The sequence below is a fragment of the Malurus melanocephalus genome, unplaced genomic scaffold (genome assembly GCF_030028575.1).
Source record: "Malurus melanocephalus ecotype Western Australia unplaced genomic scaffold, MMel_1.1 scaffold_161, whole genome shotgun sequence".
NCBI classification, from domain to species: domain Eukaryota; kingdom Metazoa; phylum Chordata; class Aves; order Passeriformes; family Maluridae; genus Malurus; species Malurus melanocephalus.
In genome coordinates, this window is record NW_026623393.1 from 288,688 (window position 1) to 315,018 (window position 26,331).

The 26,331-nt window shown below is 35.2% G+C and overlaps 1 protein-coding gene across 4 annotated transcripts in view; it reads left to right on the plus strand.

Moving 5' to 3' along the window:
• Positions 1–24,322, plus strand: part of PAPOLA (poly(A) polymerase alpha) — a 43,159-nt gene extending 18,837 nt beyond the window's left edge. The window contains exons 10-22 of one of the 4 annotated variants that reach the window (XM_057371899.1): positions 764–836; positions 2,309–2,429; positions 3,333–3,417; positions 7,780–7,833; positions 8,599–8,718; positions 9,872–9,981; positions 12,559–12,680; positions 13,664–13,806; positions 15,129–15,229; positions 17,709–17,929; positions 18,304–18,366; positions 19,982–20,056; positions 22,159–24,322. In XM_057371899.1, coding sequence (XP_057227882.1) covers positions 764–836; positions 2,309–2,429; positions 3,333–3,417; positions 7,780–7,833; positions 8,599–8,718; positions 9,872–9,981; positions 12,559–12,680; positions 13,664–13,806; positions 15,129–15,229; positions 17,709–17,929; positions 18,304–18,366; positions 19,982–20,056; positions 22,159–22,254 — 1,384 coding nt within the window. In that variant the 3' untranslated portion in view covers positions 22,255–24,322. Of the gene's footprint in view, positions 1–763; positions 837–2,308; positions 2,430–3,332; positions 3,418–7,779; positions 7,834–8,598; positions 8,719–9,871; positions 9,982–12,558; positions 12,681–13,663; positions 13,807–15,128; positions 15,230–17,708; positions 17,930–18,300; positions 18,367–19,981; positions 20,057–22,158 lie in introns of all 4 variants that reach the window. The other 3 variants (XM_057371901.1, XM_057371898.1, XM_057371900.1) reach the window with 3 other exon arrangements.
• The last annotated feature ends 2,009 nt before the right edge of the window (positions 24,323–26,331 follow it).

Consider the following 26,331-nt stretch of genomic DNA (forward strand, 5'->3'; position numbering starts at 1 on the left):
TGTCTTCTTAATATGAAGATAGTTTGCACACTTTTACTGTCTTGAATTCATAGGCTTATAACTTCTTGAGGTACATAGTGTTACTTTGCCACATTAGCTAATAGAAGGGGAATTGCTTGCAATCTCTGTTTAATATTTTCCTTGGACTTCTGTCCATTTTGTACATGCATAGTGTAAGAGCATTAATGTACAAATTCCATGAGATAAGTGACTTCTGCTCTTTATAGGAAGMTAACTTTGATTCAGGGGGGTAAGATGATGTGAAGAACAAAAGTGTTACTTTTTACCTTTGCATTCAACAAGGTTTCTTTCTCTCTTGATTATAATTTTCTTTTAATTCCTATGGTTTGTAATTGATGCCATATGCTGTAATTGTGCTGGCTGTTTGTTCTGTAGTTTGTCCATGAAACAGCTAGCTTGAAGATGGACCCAGTGTCAATCTTCACAGAGGAATTTATCTTTGACTGGTATATTTCAGGAAGAATTTAGGAGAGTTTAAATTAGTTATCTAAACCAGTGTTATAAACCTCCAAGACTACACAAAATTCCTTGTTCAGATGCCTCGAAGGAGCTAATTGCAGTTGTGTTGTAGTTCAGCAACACAGCTTATTTAAACAACCCCAGTTAGACCAGCGTAGTCTTGAGGAAGTGGTGCTTTACCTTGAGAGCAGAGTTAAGAAGGATGGCATTCAAAAGTATTGTTTGTTGAACATGCGTGGTTGTATCCAATAGTCTTATTCAGTGCTACAATCTTTTTAAACAGGGAATGGCCAAATCCAGTGCTATTGAAACAGCCAGAAGAATGCAATCTTAATTTGCCTGTATGGGACCCAAGGGTTAGTGTGTTATTTTTTCCCCTCTAAGTCACACTGTACAATAAATTCGCTTAAAAGATCATAGGTGAACTTCATTTTGGGTTTATTGAACTTCATGTTGTGATGTTATGTCTTTATAAGTAACCTCTAAGTCTCCTGAGTATAAAACAAACTTGCCCTAATTTTTYTAATTGACCGCTTAAAGGACACTTGCTAAACAATGTATTTTTTCTCCCAATTTTTGCAGTAAGTGAGCTTAATAAAAATTCAGTATAAATAATTATATGTGTTAAAACTATGCATTTTTGAAATTTACTAATCTTAAAATAGTTTGGTTATGATTTAAAGTCTGTTACTTTTTCAAGTATCTTGAATTCACTTCCGTGCAAGTCACAGCTGAATAGGTTTGGTTCCATATAGTTGCAGTAAAGAGTCTTTCCATCTTGCACCAAAGAAGATCATAATTTGAAGTCTTTTAGTGGTTTTGTATATTGTTCATTGTTTAAAATACCTAATCTTCATCTTTGTAGCACTTACATTAAGGACATTGGAGATTAATGTCCTTCAGGCAGTCAGTGGAATAGCTTGCAAACAGATGCATGGATCTCAGTGTGAGGTTTCAGTAGGGCATAATATGGGTGTGCTCAATGCCGATCCGTCAATCATAGAATAGCTGGTGTACAATTAATCTTTTAGTGTAACCATCACAGGTTGAGTTGTATGCCCTTTTGTGCTTCAAATTGTTTTTTTTCTGATTGACAAAAGTTCACATTTAAATATGTGAAACAGTTGAAAGCATGTTCTTGGGTCTGTTATTCCTGAGATAGAAACTTTGAGGTCAGTATGTGATGGGAACTGTGTTGTAGTAGCTAATTGAAGTGGGTTAAGGTAATGGCAGGGGTTTATCTTTTATTTACTTACTACACAATTGTTACCCTGATAATACTTTAATGTGTTTTGCGTGTGTATGTTGTGTCCCTTATTTTTTGTTACCCTGTGTGCTATTAAATAAAAGTACCTTAATGCAAGTGATGCTTCTGTCAGGTTGCATGGAGCCTCTTTTCTTAAGCTGGCTCTTAAGTTTTCAGTAGTTTTACAGAAATAAAGTATAAAATACCTTTCGAAAGGTCTGACGACAGTCATTCTGCAGAAGGTGCTCATATGGTGATGAGGTATTCTTGACTTCATGTGATCACAAGCTAATTTCTATTAAAGAGGGAAGTTATTCTGCTCAGTTGGCATTTCTGGATTTAGAAATGCCTGAAAACTTGATCTTGATGTGTTGACAGGTTRCAGCCCTCCCACATCGTTGTCATTCAGAAAGATATCTTTTGTGAAAGCATTATTCTTGTTTTCTAAACTTTCTCTGAACTCTTGGTCTGCAAACTAAGGTCTCTTAGAACTTAAGTCTTGGTTGTAGTAAAGGGAGAAATCCAAATTTGTTAACTGATGTGTATGCTTGAAGAAAACTGATTGGCTGTTGTTATATGTAGGTAAACCCCAGTGATAGGTACCATCTTATGCCTATAATTACACCAGCATACCCCCAGCAGAACTCTACGTACAATGTGTCCGTTTCCACACGGATGGTCATGGTTGAGGAATTTAAACARGGTAAGTATTATCTATGCTCTATATAAATGTTTTCAGACAGATTTAAAATTGTTTCATTGCGGGTATGCTTTGCAGGGGGGAGGTGAGTGGATGTTAAAAGGTTATTGGCATGAGACTGTTTTGAGGGAGGTAGAACTTGGCCTGTTATGCTTAATATTGCAAATTCAGTAGATACTTGTCTGTCCTTCACCCTTAGGAGCTGAGGGTAATGAAATGGAATAAAAAGCCTTGTGCTCTGAAAATTAGAACTAATGGTACAATAGTTTTATTTTAGTGGCTTAGATTGTGTTGTGTTGCATGAAATATTAGCAATAGTAGTTCCACTTGATGCATATTTCTCTGCCTAATATAAGGCAATTTATTGTCTTGAAGATGAATCCTGGATTTATCCAAGTAATGTACTTGAATGATTGTAGCAGATAAGAGAAGATGCCATCAAAGCAACAAGTAGACTTGATGTAGGAAGCAACTACATGTAGCTTTCTCAGAGCAATACCTTATTTTCTCACTCTTTCTTTGTCTTGTGAGATGTCTTACACAAGTGGTGATTGAAATACTGTGAGGAAAACGGTGTTGTCTTTGAACTGTATAGTTATTGTGACATGCAAAAAACTAAATGGAGCTATGTTACACCACAGAGCAAAAATACGTGAAATAATCAGTCTCATCAATTAACATACATTTCTACACAGATTATGAGGTTTCTTTAAAATAGAATAATTTGTTTAACTATAGTGTTCAAATAAAGAATGACCATTATAATTACTGATAAATTGCTGTGAATTTGAAGGGAGGAAATAATTTATGTTAGTCTTTGCTAAGTTAATAAACTGTCATGACTCTGGATATTAAATTGTATTTAAAAAAAAGAAGTTTAAATTTATTTTTTTTTTTATAATTTAGGTCTTGCTATCACAGATGAAATTTTGCTGAGTAAGGCAGAGTGGTCCAAACTTTTTGAAGCTCCAAACTTCTTTCAGAAGTACAAGTATGTATTTTATGGCATGGCAGAATATTTTAAGTTTATCAGTTGAACTACCTAATAATGCTGTGTAGTACAGGATCGTAAATACACATACATTAGATCTCCAAAAAATGTTCTGTTGATAGAGTGGGAGAGTGAATGCACTAGAAAGTGAATAATCCCCTCAGGTACCTGTACTTCAGAAACCTGTTAGACCCTGACCAGATAGTTAGAATGTCACTAGTTAACTCTAGAATTGGTATGCTACTAATAACATTGGAGGAGTATCACCTGGTTGGACTAATAAAAATGTTCTTTAGTACTGTCAGTAAGCATTCTAAAAATGGGTCTTCCCAGGAAAAAAGATGTTAAAAACTTGTTCTGAAGGTCAGTATTTGAGATGAACAAGTATTTGAAACTGTTTTTTCTTCTGTCAATATAGTCAACAGTTTACTCTGATAATAAAAGATATTTATGCCAATTGTGTTGACTAACTACTAGTTATTAGTAGATTTTTCTTCACTAAAGCTTAAGGCTCTTGGATCTTTATTAACTMATACCTAGCTTTTCCAATTTTGTAATGTCTCTGAGGGAAATACTGAAATTTACACTTCACACTTTTAGGGTTTCTAATAATATGCTTGTGGGGCAGAAGCTTGTTAAATGTATACGGATTTGCTGAAAGTTGTATTTTTATAATAAATATGGATTATTAAAATGTGGACTACATCTTCTTTGCCCTCAGTTGAAATTGGAGACCCATTTTTCTTGAATCAAGATCAAATATATTTTACACTTGTTCGTGTTGGGTGGTTGGTTGGTTTTGTACTAATCTAAACAAGATTGAAATATACAGTTCCCCCATTAAAAGAGACTGATGACCCTTCATAATGTGTCTGTGTTTTGTTTCTATACCTTTTGCATGATAAAAGCTTTAAAACATTTGGTTGGCTTTTATATTGGTCCYTGGAGCTTAAGTTTGAAAACATTGGAAAAACTACTGTTAAATTTTTACTTTTTTAAGTAAAAAATGGGCTGCAGACAAATCAGTTTCTGCTCAAAAAGTTTCTAATAAGTTCCCTAGTACATTTTCTTAGTTTGTTTCAAAAGTTTCAAAAAATAGAAGCATTTAATGTCATTTGAAATAATCTCCATTTTAATTTTTTTTTAATACCAGCTTTGGCTRTTTTACCATTTGTAGCAATAAAAGCTTCTCATGCTCAGCATTATATATCCATGTTTTCTGTTGTGCATAAGATGTCTTGGCTCTGATTTTATTTTTTTAATTGTGGAGTGGTACTATGGAGCCTGTTTGAATTTAAATTACCCAGGATTTTCGGTTTTCCCTTAGTAGGTTAATTAAAATTTGGTTAATAGCCTTTACAAARTAAATAATTATATGCATTTATCTGTATGCCATAAATGGGGCTCTCTTGGTTAAATCTCCATCTGAAAGCTAGATGTTTTGTTTTTCCCCCTCTCACATTCTTCTGTTTAATTGTAGATGCCTTGGCATGCTCTGCTSAAAATCATAGCAGTGTGTAATGCTCTGCCAGTTAAGAGAACATCTGATCCTTGCTCTGAGACAGACATTGCTTTTAATCTCTGAAAGCATAGCTTCAGTAATCTATCACTCTCAGTGTCAATTAGTTGCTAAATATCTATTGTTCATAAGCACTTTTGTCTTGCTGTGTGTGTTTAAAAAAAACCTGTCATGGGTGACTAAGGAAATCTGCAGGTTACTGCATATCTGCATAGTAGGAGCAGATTAGAAGTTAGGAAAATGAGGAAATTTAGTTACTTTTTTTCTTACTTATTAACTGTCAGCAATTACTTGGAGTTAGGGCATTACAATGTGTATTTGTCCTGCGTGTAGATTTAAATTTTTCAAAAAGGGGTGGAAGCAGCAACAAAGAACATATAGATGTGGTGTTTTACAAGGAAGTGATGAGAATTTCAAATGAATGTAACATGAGTTTSAAGTGTTGCATGAGAATGAAATCATAACTTAAGACCAGGAGAGCAGTGTGGTTTTGAGAGAAATAGCACTCATTTACTGAGCTCTAGCATATTCTTTCTATGTTACTAAAACAATATTCTGCAGAATAAATAGACTATAATTATACCTTTTAAAAATATAGTTTAAACTCCTGGCTTCATATGACTTTACAGTACTGGATAAAAGTATAATTCCCATACAGATAATAAAGAAATACCAAAATTAATGTGGTCAAGTGTTCTCAGTTGGTTTTTCCCCCCCGCAGAAAGTAGTATGACTCTGGAATGACACTGGTGTTTTGTGTTAGTGACATATTAAAATTCCATACTATCTGCATTATGTTATTTTTATGAAAAGAATGCTGAAAGGAAGACAGTAAGAAAAACACMACCAGTTTCTAAAAAAAACTCAAAAAAACGTCCAATGCCCAAACAAACAAAACTCCAAACCACTGTACTTCAAAGTAATACCCAGGATCTAAAGGTCACCATTGAGAAATTGAAGCTTAAGCTGTAACCATTTTTTCCTTATAAGGAAGTGATAAATACTTCTGAATTGCACATGTGCTTTGTGATAAAACTATGAAGGAGACACTGATAACAAATCTTGTCTTAATAAAATTTGAGACTGTGCACTCTTAAAACTAAGTATATCTTAAWTTTTAGCAGTTCTTACTATTTAATTTTATTGAAAATTGTAGTAGGGAATTTCTAGTGAATAATTCCCTGTCAGCACTAACAGCTGAGTGGAGAAAAATTGGATCCTTTGCTTTTTTATTTTTCAGTGAACACTACCTGAGCAAAAATAGTTAATAATTACGTATTTTTTTCATATTTAACGCCTAGGGTTTTTTCTAGGTGCTTACCAGCTAGTTGAGGCTTTTAGACATAGCCAAATTACTTTTTTTTTTTTTAATGGTTCTTCAGAAGTTTGTCTCAAAGAGCTGCTTTTAGTAACTGGAAAATCAGTTTCCAATATTYGCATGTTAGAGATTTGTCTTTTTTGATTCAGACATGGTTAAAAAATCAAAAAGCATAAACATTGTCATTCCTACTGAATGAAACATTCTGCAAGTGTCCGGTGTGTGTGATGTAGGAATCTTACTGAAAGTGTAGTGCTCCTTAGAATAAACCATTATTCATTAGTAATTAGTATTTTCTCATACAGAATTAAAGAACCCTTATTATATTTTCCATAACATTTTTATATGAAACAGTTAATACAGAATGCAAAATGAATAGGGTATTTCATCTCTGTGTTGTTCAGAAGAGGGAAGAAGTTTCTCCAGATGTCTCCCTTCCAGTTCTCTTGTTTCATTGACGTTCTCTGACTGAAATCAGAGGACTGTAGTAGGATTTTGCCTCTTGCCATGTAAAGATAAGTACAGAAACATGTAGCTGTTAATTTGATCTGTTAATTTGGATTTGCTGTTGTGATTTGAAAGCTTTGGCAGCAGAGGACTCTGCACTATAGTTCTCCAGCATCATTGGCCTTGCTTTCCTTTCTGTGAGCTATATGCTAGGATCTAGTCTCTTGTGTTACTGCTGTTCTTTAAATCCTGCTGTGAAGGTACCTAAACATGCAATATCAGTATAGAATAGTGTGACATTGGATGACTTAGGATGTTAAAGACTTGTCAGCTAAGCTTCTGAAGAACCTGGCTGTAAGCATGTGAGATTGCCTCAGCTCCCTCATTAGAAATTCAAGTTAAAAGTAWTCTTTTCCCATTGTGGTGTCCTTGGGCTTCTTTGTTTAAAATACCATTCTTGTTTTGTGTATGGTCTCTTTGAAATCTACTTACAGTGGATAATATCCTGGAATATAATTGAGAGTTTAGGAATTATCATCAGAGGAAATATTCCTTATGAAATTTCAAATRAGACAGATAAGACACAGAAAATTCCAAAATGCAGATATAAATCTTTTAAAACTACGTTTCATAGTGTTATTTTGGATGTTGAACAAATGCGTATGTGCTAACCACTCTTCTCACTATTCAGAAATAATGTTGCGTCTAGGACAGCTGACATGTAAAGGTAGTTGTGAACAACTTTTTTCTTGATTCATAGTCAATTAAATCCTTAATCTCATCAGGTACTGAAATATTTCAACCAGTGCTACATTCCTAACCTTTTATTAAGGTAACTGATATTACAGTGGAGTTGCAAATGGTCCTAAACTCCAAAATATTTTGAAGTCTGTTAGTCACACACTAGGGACATAGCTCCTTTTTCTCCTTAACAAAACCTCATTTAGTGTAGGGTATATACTTAAGCTAATAATAYGTATTTTAAAATGTAGAATTTACTGCAAAGTTTTAATATTAAGGTTTGAATGTGTAGTTTTAGAAATATATATAGAATAGCATATTGTCTTTGTCTCCAAAGGCATTATATTGTRCTTCTAGCAAGTGCACCGACAGAAAAACAGCGACTAGAATGGTGAGTAATCCTTGAGATTTAAAAGAAACAAATCAAAACAATCCCCCCCCCCCCCAAAGAAAATAAACAACACCTCCCTTCCCCCCCACTATCAAGTCATGACACAAGGGAGTATCGAGAACATCAGGTGTCTTCTTAAAGAAAGTGGAGCTTCAGTGTTACAGAATTAAATGGACTAATGCAGAGTTCAGAAAAAACAGTAAAAACAAAACTGGGCAGTGAAGGCTGTTCCTAGAATTTTTCCTTTAACAGCACTGTCAGGTTTACTTTTATAAATGCCTTGTGAATTTTTTTTAATAAGCAGTGTGAGGAGGTATATTTTGAGTCACTTGAAATGCTGTTTCTTAAAACAGAAATTCCCCTTTCCCATATTTCTGCTCTCTTTTACTAATAAAATGTTAAGATTGGCAGGTTTTTTTTGGCCTCTAAAATTGATCATCTGAAGCCAAAAGAATATTGGATAAATATGTGGTGGTTCCTTCTGACTGCCTTTTACTTGATGTTTAATGTCTTGTATTTAATTCCATTCGTAAAATCAGGCCACGGAGAGAGCTGCAGGGCATTCTTAAGCTTCCCTTGTGTCAGTTTTTGTAACGCCTTAACTGAAATTAYTGATCTGGATTAATCTGACGTGTGCAGTAGTTCATTAGTAGTCTCAAGTATTAGTAGAAGGAGAATGTTGAGGATTTTATCCTTATACATGATGTTAGATACTTMTATAATTTCCTGATAATGAGATCTTGTTAATAAATGACATCTACACAGGGTGGGCTTGGTGGAATCAAAAATCCGTATTCTAGTTGGAAACCTGGAGAAGAATGAATTCATTACACTGGCTCATGTGAATCCACAGTCATTCCCAGCACCCAAGGAGAATCCTGACAAGTAAGCAACCCATTTTTTCATTTAGTGGGGAAAAGCTAACTTAATTAAAATACATTTTCATTAATAAATAAACTGACATTTTTATAGAATCTTAGAATGATTAGTTTTTAATGACAGCACCTAAAGGTAAACAATGTTCAGCTCTTCTTAAGTACTATTTGCGAAATTAGGTACTCTTTATTTTGTATAGGAGTGTTTCTAAATCACAAAGTAAGGGGAAGTGTATTTTTTGTTAATTGAATGAATTGCATAATTTCTTGCCAAGCTGTGTAAGTTACTGCTATTTAGTTGATGCTATTTTAATTGTGAGGAAGCACTGAGAATCTGGGAGAACATGAAGCACTGTAGTACAGAGCTCTTGACTGACTTAAGTTCATTTAATGTTACGAAATTTAGCAGCTGGGATGAATATCAATGAAATCATAATTACTATTAGAATTTGTCAGGTTTTGGAAAGAGTGGAGAGAATATGAAGTGTTTCTGATTGTTGAGGGTTTTAAATGTTTTGTGACTTCATCCGTCTGCCATTCCTTCCCCCACTCAGATTGCAGGTGTGGGGGATGCAAATTTTGTTAAACTTTATTTCTAGATGGCATTGTAATTGATTTGTAAGGAATCATATTTTTGTATGAAGTGTGAGAATGGGGGAGAGATTTGTTTTTACTGGGGTACATGAAAGGCCTTGTTAGCCTTGCACAGAGCCTTTTCCACGCATTAACTGCTTCAAGTGCAGTATGGTGCTACTTTTTTTTTTTTTTTTTGAAGGTTATGTACTTGTTACATGTATGTTCCAAGTAAAATTGAATAAAARCAGGCAGTACCTCTTCTGCACCATTGTAGTCTGTGAATATAGCTATAACTACCTGCATAATCAGGGGCTCCAAGTAGATCATATTTAAGAGGACATGATGCAGGCAGCACTTCCAGGAAAGGTGTTCCCAGTGTATAGACAGGACAGTCTTTCACCTTCCTGTGTGCAGGAGAGCTGTCAAAGAGAGGCTTTTAACTGAAACTTTGGTTTTTGCCTTTCTGTGTCTAGTTTGCCATTACTACTGGAGCTAAAACATACAGTTGTTGTCTGTTGCAGCAAATAACTTAGTAAGTTGTTTAATTTTGCCAGTATTACATGACTGTTTTACATAAAATTTTCCAGGGAAGAATACCGTACAATGTGGGTGATTGGGTTGGTGTTTAAGAAAACTGAAAACTCTGAAAATTTAAGTGTTGATCTTACCTACGACATTCAGTCTTTTACAGATACAGGTGAGTTTTGTTTTCTAGGTGTTCTTGTATTAMTAAACTTGTTGAACTTACTGTCTTTGTTCAAAATATGGTCTTTATTCATAATGCCCATAACAGTAGAATTCTATCTGCACCAAATAGAGGGATTCAGCTAAGGAGTTAAGAGTTTTATTTAATGAAACACGTTTTCAATCAGTTTTAATGCTTCTAAGTGCTTCAGACTAATCACTTTCAGCTTGTTCTCATTAAAAGTGATAAAAATTATACACACATTTTGCAGATCTCATAAAAAGTGTGGTATATTATTTTGTAATCTTTACTAAACAGATGAATTAGTTATCGTATGCAAACTAGCAAGCTTAACCTCAAAAAATTTGAATATAGTTTAAATATTTTTGTTACTTGGTGAAGCTAAATTTATCAGTGGGTTAACAAAATGTCTTTTATTCCCTGGTGTTGCATACTAGATAATTGATTCAGTAACTTCAACTTTCATGTCCGACACTCAGAGAGCTTTTTGACTTTCTGATRTTTACTTTTTATTCACAAAAATAACTTAGTACATATATAAGAAATTTGTAAGCAAAGAATTGGTAACAGCTAGGAAGTGTGACTCCAGAGTGTCAGGCACAGTAGCTTTCACAGATTTATGTAATGAATTTGGAATTTTTTATTTTAAACAACAGTTAAGGCTGAAGTATTCTGTGTTTAGAGTTGAAGGAAATAGGTTCAAGTGTTGGCTAATGCAGCCCTGGTTTCTGGATTTCTAAGACTCAGTAAATCTGAGGAAGTGGGGGTATTGGACAACTTGACCCTCCTCCACCACATCTGTGAATGCAATAAATATATAGGTATATTTATAAATCATGCCAARGTTTCAGAGTTCTTTATTGTTGTATATAGCTGCAGAGGGGCATCTCTTTTTTGAGATGTGTAATATTTCTTGTAATTATTAGTGGTGAAGGAGAAACTATAGGAACATCATTCTAATTTTTGAGAATTTAGAAAAGACAATACCTTGGCTGCTGCTTTGAAGGAGTGAAGGAATTCAGAAGTTACAGTTTCTCAGGTCTTTTATTGTTTCTAAACAGATATTTCAATAGTATATTTGTCAGAGATTTTTGATATGAAAAGACTAAAACTTGCACTTATGATTTTGGATTTGATTTATTTGCACTGAATTCCTGAAGTCTGTCTAAAATACCCTCTTGTAAGTGGAGTAGCATTTCATCAAGAGCCTTATAAACTGTGATGCAGAGTTTTTGATTTGTGATTATGCTTCCACAAGTAACAATCTAGTAAACAATTTCTGTGTATTGTGGGTTTTTGATAATCTGAAAGTAATGTTGGCCTCTCTTCATTGCTTTTAATCCATCCTAAAGACTTCTTTGCCCTGTCTTTTGGAATAGATCCTAAGATTTTGTCAGTATTTTCCAGGATGAAATAAAGAATCTCTTGCTTTTTAGTGGGAGCAAGGGGAGGAAGAGAGACATGAAAAGTGATCTAATTTTTCATTTGTGGATACCTTGATAAGACCTAATGTCAGAAATATGGAATGCTTTAACCATGTCTGGTTTTGTTGAGCATGCTTCTACCTTAGCTGTAATAATTTTTTACAAAGAGGCTTTATGAACTTCTTCAATATCGAGAAGTAGTATAGTACTTTCTTTAATACTCAGTATTCATTGAGCTCTTTTAATTACATGTTCACAGCCTATTCAGTGGGTTTCCATAATGTTTATAGAGYAGACAGTGAATAGGGGAGATACCTCTTGAGGTTTTGTATTTATAGATCTACAAGAACCATTTTTATACAGATTTGCCCCAGCTTTTGTTCAACTTTGTGGAGACAGTGTGAAAGAGCAAGATTTTCATTTTCACCTGCCTTTACTTGAGCCCAGGATCCTGGACTCCAGCGTAGTTCTTGTGCTAGTGCTTACCATGTTGACTTACTAGAAGCAGATGTTCTGAGCTGAAGAGTAATAAGTCTATGATAGACAAAAATGAAATAAACCTGCCAAAACAGCTGTGCAAAATTTAAAAAAAACAACAAAAAACAAGAAAAAAGCCCAACAAAACAGAAAAACCCCTAAGATAAATTACTTTTTTTATAAAAACGTACTGGTGTTCAGTTGCCAGAGTAATTTTAATACAGGTGGCACATGAGCACTTATCTCCTGAATTAAAGTACATTTGTTGTATGAGCTGCATAAATAAAGTCACCTGTGAATAAAATAATTTTATGTATATACTGTAATTCTTACCAGGGAATTTTATTTCTATCTTAGTCCCTTTGAGATGAAATGAAAGCTTGCTTCAGAGCTCTTACAGTTAAAACTTGTTAAAAATGTAGAAGGCTCTGTGCTTGCAAGACGTTTTTCTTGAAAAACAGGTCACCTATTTCCAAACTAATGTTTGTGTTTGTACAGTCAGTGCTGGCATGGTGGGCAGTTCTCTTTCTTCCTCCAGAACAAGGAAACATTATTCTTGTTCTTGAGGGTAATAAATGCTCTGAAATGCAAATTGTTTCTGCCTGGGCAAGTAAGTGGACTTTGCAAAATGCTTCAGTATGTCTTAATGTTACTCTTAATTATATAGTTTATAGGCAAGCAATAAACAGCAAGATGTTTGAGATGGATATGAAGATTGCTGCAAGGCATGTGAAACGTAGGCAACTTCACCAACTGCTACCTAATCACGTGCTTCAGAAAAAGAAAAAGGTAAACTTCACCAGTATTTGAGAGCAATGAAAATGTCACTGAGAAATGATTCCTCAGGTTTTTATGTTCACTAATCAAAGAATTAAAATCACATTTTGAAATCTTAATTTTACCTGCAATATCATCTAATTTGACTGCAGTAGCATTATTAGGTGCACTAAATACAATACTAGATTTCTCAGAACATCAACAAAGAATATCTTCAGGTTTGGCTGAATAGTTCATTTGTGTGGCCAATTTATGAGAATGGTAGCATTAGTTTTTAATTATTGCTGCATTGGATTATTAATTTTACTAGAGTCAGGAAGAGGGAATGGGACTTTGAATTGAACGATTCAGTCTGTTTCAAAATCCCTTCTGCTTTGTATTAACTGAATCTGAGAGCAATAGAGGTTTGCTTGGGTTTTTTAATAGCTAAACCACTGTTACATATTCTAAGTGTAGCTGATTAACATGCTTTATTTCTATAGCTGTTTTATACTGAATGCTGTTTTAAAAGTAGGAAGTCTTTATTGACACCAGGTGTAGACCTGTTTTCAGAGAACAATGTAAATAATAGATAATACATCTCTTTAAGTTAATAGAACTATGTCAGAAAAGGTTTTTTTTGTCCATGGACTAAGTTCGCATCCTCTTTGAATTCTTTTTATGTATATCACTTTATGTTTTGATGGACATCAGTTACTTTAAAGTTTATGAAATTATGTATAAGTCCAGAAAATAAAAGAAATTTGAAACAAAGCTGGAAATATAATCATTAAATACAGTAACAGTTTTTGAATGTGATTGGTTCAGACAAATCGTACCAGATTCAGGAACACGAAAATGTAAATGCTAGTGGTGAGAGAACAGTGGATTATTTACATGTAAAAGGATTTGAAAACTGTACATTTAAGTTTGCATTTTGAAATAACTTGAATCTCTGTTGATTTTTATACCTTTAATTAAACTAACAGAATTTTCGTTTGCCTTGTGGCTTGCAGCACTCGACAGAAGGGATCAGGTTGACAGCTCTGAATGACAGCAGCCTCGACTTGTCTATGGACAGTGATAACAGCACGTCTGTGCCTTCGCCTACCAGTGCTATGAAGACGAGTCCGTTGAACAGTTCCGGAAGTTCTCAGGGGTAATGAAGACTTTTAGTCTTGTTGCTCTTCTCTCTTCCTGAGTTACTTGTGTTAAACACATGGCAGATACTGCACACATGAAATGCCACCGTTACCAAGGTAGGAATGTTCCAAACTGGATGGAGATTGTAGACACTCTTATTTCCAGATGGAGCACTAGAGCTAAATTTGGGGGATAGGGAGGGTGGCATTGGACTTGAGGTGAGGAATTATAAAGTTGGGTAAAAATGCGTAGAATGTGATGATGCAAAAAATTAGATGCTGCAATTGGAGGCTATGAGAAGTAATGAGAAGGCAGTTGTGAGGGTGAGGAAGTATTCTATGAGTTTTGTGGATTTGTGTTGGATTCTATGATCTCAGTGTGAGACAATAGAGAGGTTTAGATTTGGGTTCTGTGAAATCAGTAGTGCTGCTGCTGTCACTGATGATACCTACACAAATTAATCTTAGGGATATAATCTCCCATTGTATTTTTGAAGTGTGCCTATTAATATTTTCTTAATACTAACTATCTGTAGTGTTTCCCTACCTTAATATTGGTTTGCCCCAATAGATGAGTTTATTCTTGTCTTTTGAGATTTACATGTTCATCTCTTTGATACAGATAGAATTTATCACCAACCTCCTACAATTCTGCAGTCCTGCACATATATTATGGGAAGTTGTTTAGGATGAAATACTTGACTTAGTCCTTTTGACAAATCTTTTAGTTAGTCTTCCTTGGTAAATGGTTAACTACAGTTGATGCCACTGACTGTGCTATTGAAATATGTCTGTGATACYTAGAATGTCACAGGTGAAGTGGAAATGGCCCTGTGTTGGTTTTAGGCATATACTGCTACCCAGTTTTTGGAGGATGAAAAAAAAAAGGGAACATTTTTGTGATCACTTGATCATCCCAAACCTTTGCTTGGGATGATTTTGCACTGACGATTGTTGTAACAGTGTGTGTAGATTGGAAAAACTTTCTGTTCCAGTCCTACACTGGTTTTGTTTCATCCTTCAGTGAACAGTTGCTATATTTTCCCCTGCACCTTATTGGGGTGGACACTCCCTTAATTTTTGCTTGTCTTTTAAATACAATATTTTCATGGTCTCAAAACTGACATTGAATGATGTAAGTTGAATATTTGAAATCGCTTTCATTTCTTGAGTTTGATAGTAGATTGCCAGTGCTCATTTTTACCTTTTTACTGACATAAGTTCTGCTCTGTAATGTAGATAAAATACCAGGTATAGTTACCAGTCACACATACGATGTGATGAAAGGCAGATTATGTAGCACCATGTCTTCAGCATTTCATAATTTTTCTCTTTTTAGCAGAAGCAGTCCTGCGCCAGCTGTAACAGCAGCATCTGTGACCAACACACAGGCTTCTGAAGTCACTGTGCCACAAATAAATTCCAGTGAAAGCTCAGGGGGTAAGGAAAATGGCATAGCATATTGTTTCTGTTGAATTTTTGGTAATGTTTTATAAGGCAGTTTTTCTTCCAGTTTGAGTCTTTTAGTCTTTATTTAACACATGCTGTAATGTGTTCTCCTTGATACACATAGTTCAATAATTTAATTAAGATTCAGAAAATCTTAGAGGAATATTTGTGCTGTAATGTTTATTTCTTTTATTCTTAGGGATTTATATTTGCTGTTCACAATAGCAGTAGTGTTCCAATGACCTAATGCAGGTCTGTAGTTTGGTTGGCTAAATGAGGGAAAAGCTACCTAAAGCTGGAAGAACAATTTTTATATTTATTTTTAATTTATTTTGTAGTTAACCTCAGGATGGTTCTGTACTGTYTGTAGTCTGTGTTTCCATGTTTCCACTCCTTGTGCTTCATGAAATTGATTCTAGAAATGAAAAAGACTGAGATGTAAGCAGAACCACATGTTCCTTACTGATGTCTGTTCAGATATGTCCTATTGTGTGTGCTGACTTTATCCTCCATTTTCTGCAAGAAAAAGTACACTACTTAAAAATTATTTTTAAAATTGACTCTTTAGTCAAAGAATAAAAGCATCTGGTGAAAACATTCTCTTAGTCAGCTACTCTTCTTTGTGAATGGAGCTTTAGCTGTGTACAAGGAGCAAGTCAGAAATAGAAAAGGGGAGCAATTGGTTAGCCTTTCAAAATGAAATCTCTCATTTCAGTCTTGACGTGTGGCATGGTTTAGTCATACTTCTCTCTGATTTTTATCGTGTCACAGGTGCATCAATGTGAGTAAGTTTGTCCATGAGCACTAAATGGAGCTTAAATGGCGTGGCTGGTTTTTGGAGTTGGAAGCATATCAGAAGTTGTTCATTCTTATATTTTGGTTAATCAAAGTATTAAGCACCTGATAGTTGTTAATGAAAAATTTCCTCAATGTATTTTTTCTCATCCTGGAGCATCTCCCTATGTGCGCTTATTGGTTTGAGGTAGGCAATTGATGAGATAGAGCTTTGTCATATGGAGCATTTTTAAAATGATGTATATAATATCAATTCTTTATTTGATGCTCTGTGATGACTTCATATTTTTCATTATGTAATCTAAGCCTGAGAAGTGATTAAACTTCATTTTTGAGTGATTAAGGGAGTATCAGATAGCTCTTGGATTTGATTTAAGGCAGTCTTGGCAATGCTTATATATCTGAGTACAGAAGCAACAGAACTTCTTCAGGTACCACAAATAATACAGCTGTATTAGTACAGAGCTCTGCCTGGGCTCMTATAGCCTGCTTTAAGCAGGGTTAATTAGGCTAAGCAGAGTGTCATTGCCATGGCTACCCTGTGTCTGATACAGGTATTCTTTCTCAGAATCATAGACTGTTAAGGGCTTAGAATGGACCTCAAAGATCATCTAATCCCAACCCCTCCTGTCATGGGCAGGGACACCTCCCACCAGACCAGTTTGTTCAAGGCCTTAGCTGACCTGGCTTTGAACATTGACAGAGTTTGGGACATCCTGGACAACCTGTTCCAGAGTCACCCCACCCTCTCAGTAAAGAATTTCTTCCTAATATCTGACCTAAACATCCCCTTTCAGTTYGTACCCAATATTCTTTGTCGTGTCACTACAGTTCCTGACAAAGGACTCCTCTTTGGCTTCCCTGTAGTCCCCCTTCAGACACTGGAAGGTTGCTGTGAGTTCTCCATGCAACCTTCTCTTCTCCAGGCTGACCAGCCCCAGCTTCCTCAGCCTGTCTTTGTAGGGGAGGTGCTCCAGTCCTCTTATCAACTTCCTGGCCTCCTCTGGACTTGCTCCAACAGTTCCATGTCCTTCTTATATTGGGAACACCAGAACTGTACACAGCACTCCAGGTGGGGTCTCACAAGAGCAGAGTAGAGGGAGAGAACCCCCTCTCTCAACCTGCTGCCCACAGTCCTTTGGATGCAGCCCAGGACGCGTTTGGCTTTCTGGGTTGAAATGCGCCCAGTGAGCGCATTTGCCAGCTCATGTTGAGTTTTTCATCAACCATCACCCCCAAGTCTTTCTCCCCGGGGCTGCTCTCAGTCACTTCTGTGCCCAGCCTGTGGGTGTGCTGGGAYTGCCACAACCCAGGCACAGGACCTTGCACTGACTTTATTGAACTTCATGGGGTTTGCATTGACCACCTCTGCAGCCTGTCCAGGTTCCTCTGGATGGCATCCTTTCCCTCCAGTGTGTCGACTGCATCACACAGCTTGGTGTCGTCAGGGAACTTGCTGAGGGTGCACTCAAGCTTACTAAGGAGCTTGAAACTAAACTCTGCAGTGTAGCACACCTGCTGTTCCAAACATGATGCTTATACCATTAACTGTACCACTTCCTTGATGCCTGCTTGATGTCAGGGGTTTTGATTAGAGATCAAAAATACCGGTGATTGAACTGAAATGATTGTGTCAACTCCTCTTGTTGAAGATCTTTAAATTATTTGTCCATAGGTACTTCAAATGAAAGCATTCCTCAAACTGCCACACAACCAGCCATTTCTCCACCACCAAAGCCTACCATCTCTAGAATTGTTCCCTCATCGTATCTATTAAATCCATCACCAAGAAGTTCAGGAAATGTTGCAACAAAAATGCCTAGCCCTGTCGCAGCAGTGAAAAGGACATCTTCTCCCCATAAAGAAGAATCTCCTAAGAAAATTAAAATTGAAGAGGTATTTGAGATTTTGAGATCATACCATAGCAATGTTCAAAACTTTGAATATTCATTTCACCCAGAGTGCTGATTCTCATGTTCCAAGTTTCAGATATTTCTTAATCTGATTGCATTGCTGCTTGATGTTTTCAGCTTGCCAAGGTGTTAGTATTTTTTATTTTGTTGATATTCATCACGTGACACATATACTTCATTAGCACAAATGCTTAGAATCTAAATTCTTGTCTTAAAAGTAATTAGTTTAGTAAGCCTATAACATTCTAWGTCTTACAACTAGTTCTGTCCTCAAAAGCAGTGACCTTCTTTTCTTGTTGATTTTTTAAAAATATGTTTTTATGATTCTTGATAGTTTCTGTGTTTGCTTTTCAGCAGGATGAAATAAGTGAAGATACTAGCTGTATAGATTTGAATGAACATGAAAAAATGGAAACAAAGGTATCTGTGCCTAGACTATATAATTTTGTATATTAATTTGGACTCTTTCTTGTGAGGATTACTGTGTTTCTCTCTAGCAGTGACTAAGAGTGTGTCTACATACAGAATCTCCAGTAAAGATATCAAAATGCTACAGTATCTTTTTTATGTTTATGTCAGTATTGATGAACTGCTGTCCATTTCCTGCTGCCAGGCTAAGTTGACCCTAAATCCATAATTGCATAGGACTTATTTCTTTGCTGGTCATTCATATGTTATTATGCATGTGAAAAAAATAGTTATATCTCAGTTTGTTAAATCAGATCAGAGATGTGTCAATATGCCATATTTTGCCTKTGTCCCAAACCTGATGTATGTTAATTAGTGAAAGAGCAGCTGTCCTACGTATTTTATTAGGAGTTTGTGTGTTGGGCTGAGAATCTTAAAGCCAGCGACCTTGTTGACTTTTTAGATAAAAAAAAATTCAATTGGTGGTAAGTAAATCTTCTGTGGCAGTGAAATTTTTGTGTGAAGTTGCAGGATAGTCTTTGGGGACTTTAGAGATTCAACGTGCCACTCCAGTATCTTGTAATTTGGCAGACARTTTTCCTGCTTAGTGGTGAACAGAAAGGGTGGCAGACTGTCTTTAGCCTAATGATAGCAGGTCTCCACATGGGCTTTTGCAGTTCTTATGGGGCACATTCTGTTGTCTCTGGGATACTCTGGAAATTATGTTTGTGCTTAAACTTAGTTTAAGTTCTTTGTTTTGTAACTTCAATGCCCTTAAGCGAGGAATTTTATCTTGTTAGGCAGTCACCTTGAAATGTCTCTGAACTTAATATAGGTGAGGGCAGAAATACATGTAAGCACTTAATCCTCACTTCAAAAATAGATCCATTGGATGCAGATCACTATAAAAGACATAGGTAATCCTGTTAGTTTTTGTTGGCAGTCTCCTCCAAGTCCTTGTCCTTAATACTTATGGAAGGAAATGGCAGAATTAAATTCCTTAAATTAATATAAACAGAGATTTTCTTCCATTGAAATGCATGGCTTTTTTAGGGTTTGGTTACYAAATGGTAAAATTTGAACTAGCAGGCTGTTTTTATTAAAATGAGAATGTGCCATTGTCCTCCTTTATTCCTGTAACCCAGGTACTGCTGTACCTGAAATTCAGTCTCTGACACTCATCCATTCAGAAAGCTGATTCAACCCGTTAAAGCAGCAGGAAAACTTTCCTGGCAGAATGGCAAAAGCTGAGGAAGAGCAGTTGTATTTTCAACAAATTCTGTAGCTTCTCACATCATCTTCCTTATAATACATTTTTTGTCTTTAATGAGTTGAATGAAATGTAGTATTTTTCTGTAGGATTCTGTATAAAAGGTGTTACTTGGCTAAACAAGTTAAAACTGAGAAGTGATACAGCTTGTGTTGATGTCAAAACCCTAATAAGTGAAACATTCTGCAGTGTGGTGATTCCTGCATTATGAAAGAAAGGGTATCAATGCAGCAAACACTGATGCTTGCGTTTTTGTCTTGCTGTATGTGCACAATATAAAGTGTTCTGGATTCTAGGAGTACTMTATAAGTAGCTCATTGGGAGTGGTGTAACTGGTGATGCTTTTGTTTTTTTCAGGAGCAAATTGAGACAGAAGTGAATGTTAATTCTCAAACAGAAACTCTTCAGACAACTTCTCTGCAAGCTCCTCAGGTACTGTTTTTGAAAGCAATACTTCCATGCATGTGTGTGTATGCTGTGGTGAAACCATTGAAACTGAAATGAGTCCACATGTTAAAAATAAATGTATAACTTTAAATATAAATCCATTGTGTGGAAAGCTACTTGTTGTTACTGTCACAATTTTTGTGTTTTAGATGGTCATTGATCTTATTGAATGTGCATTGTAGCTAAACATGTATGGCTTGCCATACAAACTGACCGAAGCTGGATTCGCTCTTCTGAATTGTGCCTTCAAAGTAAGGGGCTCAGTTTATTCCTTTGTGCTTTGCACATCACAGAGTAATCCTTTTTAACAAGGAAACATGCTTTAAATAGCTGCTGCTCAAAGATATCCAGGTAGAGGGTGAGGATGTCTGAAATGTAACTTCAGATTCTAATATTTGATACAAGAGAATAGTTCTAAGTTTGTTTTTCCTTAGCCAGCTGGTGTTAGCAGTGTAAGGTCCTTTGGAAAATAGTAAGGATTCTGTGCCATTCACTTAAATTTTAGTTTCTGATATTATAACAACTTTTATAGAATGCATCTGTGTCTTACTAGCATTTTCAAGCTTCTCTTAGTGCTCTTCTGATTAAAGTATCACTATCAAAAAGCATTTTATGCACACTTGAAAAATTCAGTTATGTAATATGTTGGTTGATAATTGAAATTGTTTCAATAGTATTAATGGTATTTCTTACTGGACATTTCGAACTGTATGAGCAGTAGTGAATAAAGGTAGCAAAATTGGCAAAAACTGTAGGTGCTGCATGGACTTCTTAAACGGCTTCAGGGAAGTTTTTGATCCTTTAGTAAGTACACCAATTTTATTTCATCTGTTGTTGAGGGGAGGGTATATAAAGCTTTGTAGCTTTTTTACAGATTTTGTAGTTGTTACTTTAGCAAAAGTAATCTGGAAACTAGAAAAGGATGGTGAGCCTCTTCTGTCATTTTTCGCTGTTGTAGTTGGCTTTGTTTAAAATACTGCCCATCTTGCGGAAAATAGAAACATATCAAATTGCAGATCAGCACTGACCCAGGGGGTTACTTGGGGCAGGGGTGATCYGAGGTTCAGAGCTATTTTACCCTGGGTCCTGACTACTTTGTGCTTTGCTACTGCATCAGTCAGTGTTAACTTGATTGATTTTTTTTTAATGAAGCAGCAATTAAGACGGCTCATTTTAATGCAGTTTCCCCCATGTATCAATTGTAGCTTGTATAAATATTGAACATTTATAAAGTAAGAAAACATTTTATGATAAATGTTGTTAAGTATTTCATAATAACTGGGTTATTGGGATGGTAAATAATGTGCCACAATGGAAGTGAAAATACTTTAAAAAAAAAACCAAAACACCCCAGCTTTGGAGCCTCGTAAGACAAGTGAGAAATGAATGAATCACACTGAATCTTGAGTGTGTTTCTTTTCTGTGTTTTCCTTTTGTTTGCTTTATATATAATTTTGCTGAACGGTATTTAAGTCTTTCAAGTGAGAAAAAGGTGTTGTTAAGGTGGAATTCTTAACGCATTCATACAGTACATTTTTAGAGTTTGTCATACCTTTTTTCATGTAGCTTTAAACCAATATGAAAAGTTGTAAATTTGACTGTAAAGAGAGTTTTCTGATAGTCTGGAATGTGAGTGTATGAAGACACAGTTTGCATTGGGAGCTGTTTTTCATCACTCATCTGTAAGGGGCAGAGACTTAACACTGAATTGTTAAAAGCCATTTTTAAATACTAAACATGTAGATCAGATAATAGATGTCACTGATCAAGCACCCTTATTATGTGGATATTATGTTGTATTATAATACAGGTTATTAGTAGGCTCAGCTTTATCTGTAGACCTTGCTGATTTCTTGCAGTTGTCAAAAAAGGAAAAGTACACAAAGGTTCTTGTACAAATTTTCTTTAGTAAAGACTGTGTAGGCAAAGGAAATACCTGCATCTCTATTTGTAACCTSTAATTATCTTCATATAGTCCTGAAAACTCTTCTAAAGATCTTTGTTTTTAAAGTTAATGTAAATTGCTACAATATTTTTCTTTTAATATTTACAGAGTTAAAATAAAACCAAACTTCTTTTCTTTTCAGAAAACACCCAGTACAGACCTTTCAGATATCCCTGCTCTCCCTGCAAATCCTATTCCTGTTATCAAGAATTCAATAAAATTGAGATTGAACCGGTAAAAACAACCTCAGGGGTCCATAAACAGTATCTGCCAACTCAACCTGTTGTCTTCTAATGCTAGAAAAAAAGGAGAACGGAGGGTGCAAGACTAGAACATAATCGCAAATGGATTTAGGTATATTTTGTGCACTTCCCTTTCTGGACTAAAGTCGCCGCTTGATTGGAAGTCCAGGTTAGTATGTGAAGCCAGGAGTACAATTAATGTGTTAGCAACAGTTACATTAAATATTTCGAAGGATTACTGCCTTTAAAAACATGAACACTATTTGTAGCCATATTTGACATTCTGATTGAATTTGTTTGATGCATTGTTTCAAAATTGAGATAAAACTGGCATAAGAATCCCTTAAATGCACTTTTATGTACTTTTTTATTGGAGTATGACTAATTTTAGATCTTTAGCTGATAAACGTTCATTTTATTGAAGAATCTCTTCAATAGTAGTAATCTGCAAATTGGATGACATTCTATGATATACTATACATGGAAAACAAAGTGTATAGTATATTTAGTTCAACTGCCATCAAGCAGCAGTAAGTCTGTAATGTCAAATCTTGGGGTCATAAGACAAGTTGAGGAAGAAATTGGGAAATTTTGGTATTGGTGGGACATGATTAAGATGAGGTCTGCTTTTATTTATAGGATTGTTTTAAGGTGCATACAGATCAGCAATCAAACAGTAAATAAACTTTCTTTTGAGCTAATTGAATTCCTTATTCCCTTTTTTGATCCTTTTATTTYTTGGGAAAAGCTTTTGCATTTAATGTTGGGGTTTTTTTWAATTATTTTTTCAGCTTGTATGCACCGTATAGGACAATAGTTATTTATACAAAATAAAAACAAGCCATGTACTCATTTGGGTTCCCCCCTGCCCCTTACCTAGTCATAATACCTTGTGGCCTCTAGGCACAGATCCAAAATTTGTCCCATGACTAAAGTGTTTAGGTAAACATTGTGTGCCTGTGAAATACACCTCCTGTCTTGATGGCCTTTGAATCACTAAATATGATTTTTGTACACTCCATATAGGTCCCATACGCATTAAGAAACTTCAAATTTTAAATAAAGGCAAAAGGATTTTTCCCTAAGAATTTTAACCTTTTTATTTTTAGATGGTTCATCACAAGTAGTTTTACATACTGAATAACACCAAATTTTTAAAAATCATATTTCTAGTAAGCACTTGACATCTAGTAAGCTCTCTTACTCCTATTTTTTGTTCTTGTAGTCCTATCAAAAAAGTAACAACTTTTTCTTTTGAAAGAACTGAAGCTCTCACAGCAAAGAACAGCAGTTTTTGAGGAACATGAGGGATACCAACAGTAATACCAGATGTAGATAACAAACTTCATGTTACTATTACTTAAGTCTGAAATATGTGGGATGTCAAATCATACTTCCCATACTTTGATTAGCATGTTTTAYGAACTCCCTTCTCCCATTGTGCTCCATCCTATTACACGTGCATCTTTCATGTTACAAGTTAAATTACTTACACTCTTCCCCTTATCCTTCTAAATTAATTCTCCAAAGTCAGAGTGTAGCTTATCTTTTACTTAGGCTGTGCAGTAACTGAAGGGTTTTTTTTTTTTTTTTTTTTGCCATTTGTCTAAGATGTCTAGTATACAATATTTCTCTTTTCCTTGCCCTGTGCAGCCTGCTGTCGTCCACCCCCCAAAGAAGGTTATATCTTAACAGTTGAAGTGTACAAGCTGTCTGTGTATTTTGTGTAGCTATGGAGTTTAGATCGAAATTGCCAGGCACAAATTTAGTCTTGTCATTTTGTTTACACATCGGAAAATTTTTTTTCATTTTATTAAACGTTTCATGTAACTGCACCCAAGTTTTGCCAAGCTGGAAACTTGGAACCTTTCTGTATAGTGACTTTTTAATTCTAGTTTTCATAACCTGGAGATCAGACTGTTGCTTTCGCATGATGTACGTAGTGTCTCATGACTGGAGTTTGCTTTGTTTTATAGTATCTGTACTCCTTGTATTTTTCAAGAGCTATTTTGTAAACAGATGATGTATTTCTCCATTGAAAACACAATAAAAAACAGCACAATCCCCACGGTTGTCTGATTTTTCTGAATGTACTTAATTGATTTTACTTTCTTAATTCTTGCTAAGGCAAAATATGGTATGGCCTGAAKGACATATAGAACACAATGCTCATTTAGAGATCATTCATTTATGTTTGTTTTAGGAAGCGGAAGTAATACTCAAAAGGATGTGGGGTTCTCATTATTAAAGGGAAAGTTTGTGGATTGTGCAGTGTCTTGGTGAGGGGCGGAGTTGCCAAAAACACACAAAACATTTTGAGGGGGCATGCATTCTCTCTCTCCATCCAAAATTCTTAGGAGCAGACAAAACTAAAAGAAATGTGTCTAAACAATTTGGAGCTACATTATTTTCTGCAAGAGCTTGAACTTCATTTTTTAAAAACATTGGCTCTGGGAGTTTTGGCTTTCCTTGCAAAGTGCCTGCCTATTCCTTATGTCAGCAGATGGCACTATTTCTCTTCTTGTCAAATAGTTTAAGCGTGTCCTGAAATATAAGTAAAAATCATAAATAGCTGTGCATCACTTKATTGATTTTTGTATCAGCATGAGCCCAATCCTCCAAATGCTTGATATGAGTAACTTTAATAAGTAGTCTCCTTTTGACTAAAATATCTTTAACTGCTAAAACCACTGATGATTATGGTCTCCATATTATAATTGCCCTGCCTAAAACAATAAACCTTTCTGTTGTATATATTTTTCACAGCATGCAATTGCTTGTCTTGTTTGAAATAGATTCATCATCTTTATATCCTGCCCACCACATCACCCTTTCATCACAGCTGATGATGTTATTTATGGCTTTAATTTGTCTTTTATTTTCTCTGACCAATAAAAATCTGCTGGTAGATACACAAATTTCTGTTCAATATTTTTCAGTCTACTGGCAATAGGTTTCAATAGCTTGTTTTTTTGAGCTGCTCGTCATCAACCTCCTGAATTAAGTTCACTGACTCATAAGGATCTGCAAACAAGAAGCTGAAAATTACTGTTGTAGCCAAAATAATTAACATTAATAAGCCATGGTTTAACAGATGGCTTTAGACATAGTGATTGGAATGAGACATTTGAGTTGATGAGTTCTAGCTAAAGTAGCTAAAGTTGTGCTTCCTTGCTGTAGGTAGTGTGTGCATGCCACTTCTTACTAAATGTACTTCTTAGTGCATTTCTTAGTTTTGTTTTTTTTTCTGTTTTGGGATTTTCTTAAACCACAAWTTTTTTAAACTTATAGCTACAAGTATATGGTAATTGAGTTGTAATGAGTATCAATTGTTAATAAATTACTTTATTGGGAGAATGAATTTTATGGACAGTAAAAGATAAAACAGGTCTTCAGCATCTAGAATAACCGAAAGTAATTCAGCATAGTAAGAACACACACAATACTGATTTGAGCCAGAACCTCTACTTAAATGCGTGAAAAACTACTGTGATAGTTACTGAGAAAGCAGAATATGTTTATCCTCGTAACAGATATTTGGAAGTCGTATACATTTCTGTAAAAGCTATTTTGCAAGTTGTAGTGATGCTGCATCATCTGTTTATGAAGTGTAAGTTTATGAACACTAGTCAAGTACCTTTGCTATGATTAATCTCTCTGCCATCATTGTAGCTGAACAAAACTTACACTATTTCATCACTTATTATGCAGGTCTTGATGGTACAGTCAGAAATGTCTCAATGCACTGAATACTTCATAGATTCACTCTTTTTACAGGTCCAATATTTATGTTGGAAAAATGTCACTAATAAACTGGTTTTAGTTCAATAATCATAGTAGAATTCAGTGTTTTCAATGGAAACAAACCATCTTGGGTTTGTTGGTAGAGTCAGATGCAGTTTGATACATCTACAAAGTTTAAACTAATCATTTGAAATATCTGCAAACATCAAACATCTGCTAGTACTGTCACCAAAAGAATGCAAACTTTGATATGATTCTTCAGAGGGTATGTTTTATAATGAAAAAGATTATGTGAACCACTGCTGAATAGTCCATCTGCGTTTTGGCTA